The sequence below is a fragment of the Priapulus caudatus genome, unplaced genomic scaffold, assembly GCF_000485595.1.
Source record: "Priapulus caudatus unplaced genomic scaffold, Priapulus_caudatus-5.0.1 Scaffold38, whole genome shotgun sequence".
Taxonomy (NCBI): Eukaryota; Metazoa; Priapulida; class Priapulimorpha; order Priapulimorphida; family Priapulidae; genus Priapulus; species Priapulus caudatus.
Genome location: NW_014577099.1, coordinates 20,727 through 25,026, shown reverse-complemented (window position 1 = coordinate 25,026; position 4,300 = coordinate 20,727). Strand labels below are relative to the sequence as shown.

Below are 4,300 nucleotides of genomic sequence, written 5' to 3'. Positions count from 1 at the left end.
TTATTCTTATTTTATTGTTATTTACATCAGAGCTATGTCACTTATACCAGCCAATCATTATAGGATAAATATACGTAGTTACGTACAAGACACATATCAACATCATATCAAGTAAATAAATATGCTCCACAGTCTAGAGTCAGTTGCCCCCTTTCACCCCCGCTCGTCCCGGGACGCATTTGACACGGGTCGTTTTCGACCCGAGTTCCTTCGCTCCGTGTGAACGCGGCTTATATCTATGCCTATAGACTGAAGCCCCTTCTGTTGTAAACAAATGTCTGTATGCAGGCAGCAATGTTTTCCCACAAAAATTGAACGGGTGAAGTCTGACTACGTTACCAAGCTTCACAGTGAAAAAAATAGTACTAACAAAGGAATTTATTTTCGTTTGTTCGTGTGCCCGCCTGAATACGTGGTCAATGAAGAATGTGTCTGGTTTTGGTGGATGTATGCATTCCTGGGTATGATTCAAACGCGATCAGTAGAATAACAGATACAGCAAAGGCGAAACTCTAAGCTGAGGAGACAACACACAAGAATTCCATTTAATACATGTATACTGATCAATAAATGGACATGTATGAAGCTAAGCTATCAATAAACTTCTACAGGCATAGATTCGCTGAGAGGGTCTATGTCCCCCAGGGTACTGCCGGAACGTACCCTGGGTACGGTCCGGTATAGGGTCATTCCGTGTCAGATCACCCAATGGGTTACACCTTACCCTTTCCAAATTGGCTTAAATTTGGTTTGTGAGGTAATTTGGGCTGAAAAAGCTGAAATTTCAAATTTCAGCTCCCTCAGACAAATGGTTTTCGCGCTACGCCACGCCCTTTTTTGGCGATTTTGGCCAAAATGGACGCACCCGTCAATTTTCAAATGGTCATATCTCTGTAACTACTAGGCCAAATTGGTTAATATTGGTGTCTTTGGAAAGCTAATTGCATAGGCAATCCAAATCTGTCATTATTTGTTATATAAGAGCAGTATAAAGTTTGATGACCTTTTGACCTTTACTTTGACCTTGAATTTGACCCTGTGGATCACGTAACCTTGAGATGAATTTCATTGAAAATTATACATCAACATGTTTTCTACATAATATACAAAAATTGGAGATATAATATTTTTTGTTTGCTTTCCAGCTCTTCTCAAAGTTGGAATAGTAGGTGCAATAACGCCTATATTCCTATGCAATGCTGTACATGTAGGCACATTTGTATACCATTTTTACAAAAATCTTCCGGGGGCATGCCCCCAGACCTCGAAACTCGCAAACACCCCCCCAAAAAGATTTTACCACCTCACAGACCTTTTTGGCCAGGGGAAACACTGATACATATATACGTGCACGAACACAAACACGTGCACGCATGTACATCTGCTAATCTGTGTAGAAGCAGTAATGCAGGATTCAATTATTACCCCTTCCAACAAGTAAAAGCAAACACTCAACACAAACTTTCCACTGCAAATATTTACACCTACACGAAAATAACATGACGTGTCTATCTGACAAGCGAGGGACATATCCCTGCATGCGCAGTAGGCAGACAGGGAATATATTTCCCTGACTGTTTACACAGAAGTTGCAGCATATATACGTATAGCTGTACAGCATTCGACGTGAAATTTCCATGGATAGTGTGAAGAATTCGTTCGATAAACTTCTAGGCTGTTATTTGTTAATAAGCTCTTCTGCCGAGAGCAAATACGTGCATATTTTCAGCGGCTGCCCCTGTCTGTAGCACTTGCTTTCTACATGCAATACCTGCGGCTACGGTTGCTAATCATAGAAACTAATTAATAATATCAGTATGAAATAGTAAAGGCATACGTACACTTACAACCCTGGCTCTAGCAACGGCACAGTGTCTATACTTGTTCTTGCACACTTCCGCACTCGGATGGGCACACATCCTATTGGAATCAAACAAATCTATCAGACTCATGGTCACGCGCAGACGTACAGCAACAGCAAATTCCAATAGTACATGCGAATCTGTACAACACAACACAACGTAGCGTATAGTTTAACAACAAGTAAAATAGAGATCGAGTAAGCTGGACCACCTCTCTAGAGTCCCAGCCTACACCCACTACGACGCCAGGCACGGTGCACTCTACGGCAGCCTGCAAACACTGCTCGCAGATATCAGCACACTGCTCAAGGTCTATAATCTTCAGCCAAGAATATATCTTTGTTTATCATCGCGGAGAATATAGACGCACATCGCGATATTAAATTCGCCGATGCGCTGGGCGTCCTGCTAAATAAGATTGATTATAATAGTTATGTTACTTAATTAATTAATTAAAAATTTCATAATGAGATAAATATAGAAGGCGCAGTTGACATCCGCGAATAGAAATCTGTGCGTAGTGTGGCAGGGGGCGTCGAGGTCTGGGGTAGAATGGAGGACATTGGTCGAGAGGAGGGTGGGGGAGGGGCCGGGTGGAGGGAGTATCTAAAATAGCAAAAGCAGTCAGTCCTTGTTAAACATCAGCAAATCCATGTTTTATAATGAGCAGCCTCACTCTATGAAGGTCAAAAGGGTATCAAACACGTTAACTCTTCGCCACGTCACCGGAAAGGTCCTTTGGATGGCCTTATTCAATAATAAAGTGAATAAAATGGTAAAGGTCACGCTGAAACCAAAAAAATATTTCGCACGATCGATCCGTTAGACCATGTCCCTCAGAAAATGTTCTGAATATCTGACCTTTCCCCCACTGCCCTTTGACCTGACCTCCAATTTCGCACGTGGGATGGGTTCCTCCCCATCACATGAGACTAACACACGAGCGCGTCGAGCCGTTGAGATTTGTCCGCATTTCGTATTTCACCTACTATACCTTAAGTTAAGGGGGAAATATGTCCCCTCCATTGCACAAGCGGCGTCTTGATACGGTTTGACCCTTGACCCCCACAATTTGAACATCTCCGAGTCCTTTTCGAAGTCCGCCCCGGCACAGCCCCAATGGATGACGTCCCGAATATCAAGATCGTACGTCGAGCGGTTAAAGGTTTGCGCCATAACGTTGAAAGCCCGGACGAATCGGAGGACGGACATTCATGGCGATTCTGAACGAAACTGCAGCGACATTCGTCTCATGGAGTGCAATACCTTCTGCATACGCATCACTACAGCCTGTGATTCGTTTAATAGGCTGAATTGCGTACTATGAGTAAAACCTGGATGACGTTGACCTTGGTTTGTTTTATATGTAGGCTGAACCGATCGACATCGCCTGTCTTTTTTTTGGTAGGATGCTTACGTCATGGTATTATGATCTTCATTGGGGATGTCATTATTCTATGGATGTTTTTTGATTGTTTTTGCTCCCTGGATTTGTTAATTCTAATTGGTACTAAAATCTAATGGTACGGTCCTTCCACTATGACCCAGCATTAGAAATATACTTAATGATCATATGCGTAACAGGGGATGAGGTCGTAGGATGGATGTAAGTGTCCGGTTGAAGGCGCGCAAGCACAACCAAGAGTATAGGCACACATCAGAACACAGAAACGCGCTACGACAGCACGCAACACACACACGACATTCAAATACTGTGTCGATGACTCTTCAAGAACATTAACAAATGTGGCTTAGAAAACAAGTACAATCATGCGAGTTTAAGATCAAAGTCTATGTGATTATACATGCGCTTAGATTTAAAAGTGGTTTACTTCAATGCTACTTATGGAACCGACGTAATCTTTATAGTCACCATTTGGATTTCAACTTCTAAGTACACAGTATGGCTGTCTGTGGAAAGTCTAGGAAAATGCACTTTCCTTGCCCCTTACAATCAGGATTCCCAATTTCTTGATCTTTTATAGAACAGCCGAGAGCTGCTTTTGCAACAGGCCGTGGGGGAGTGGGGACCCGGAGGGCGGGTTTGGGTTTAATTTTTTGTTCTGTTTTTTTTTTTTTTTTTTGTTTAAAAAAACAGACTAGATGCTCTGGAATCAATACTCTGGGTGTATTCTGAGCTGCAAGTGAACCTTACAAAAATTTAAGCAATCCGAAATCCCATTCTCAGAGACCATAGCAGGGCCAAGCTAAGTCCACAAACGATCTAAAGAGTGCGTCAAATAACAGTGCTCAAATATGGTGCAGAGAGATCGCTTATTCGGATTGCTATATAAGCAAGATCCAGGACTTGATTCATCTTGATTGCTTGAAATATCAAGCATTCAGGGACCAATGACATCGATTGCTTGGGACGATCATCGCGTGTGCATAATAAGTGCAATCGGGACCGATTCGATCTTAATAAGAGCAATCGGACC

At 42.5% G+C, this 4,300-nt stretch overlaps 1 protein-coding gene across 2 annotated transcripts in view; it reads right to left on the bottom strand.

Moving 5' to 3' along the window:
* Positions 1-4,300, bottom strand: part of LOC106819360 (metal tolerance protein 11-like) — a 34,077-nt gene that overhangs the window by 11,771 nt on the left and 18,006 nt on the right. For both annotated transcript variants that reach the window (XM_014824009.1, XM_014824016.1), the window contains exon 2: positions 1,842-1,920. In XM_014824009.1, coding sequence (XP_014679495.1) covers positions 1,842-1,920 — 79 coding nt within the window. The remainder of the gene's footprint in view (positions 1-1,841; positions 1,921-4,300) is intronic.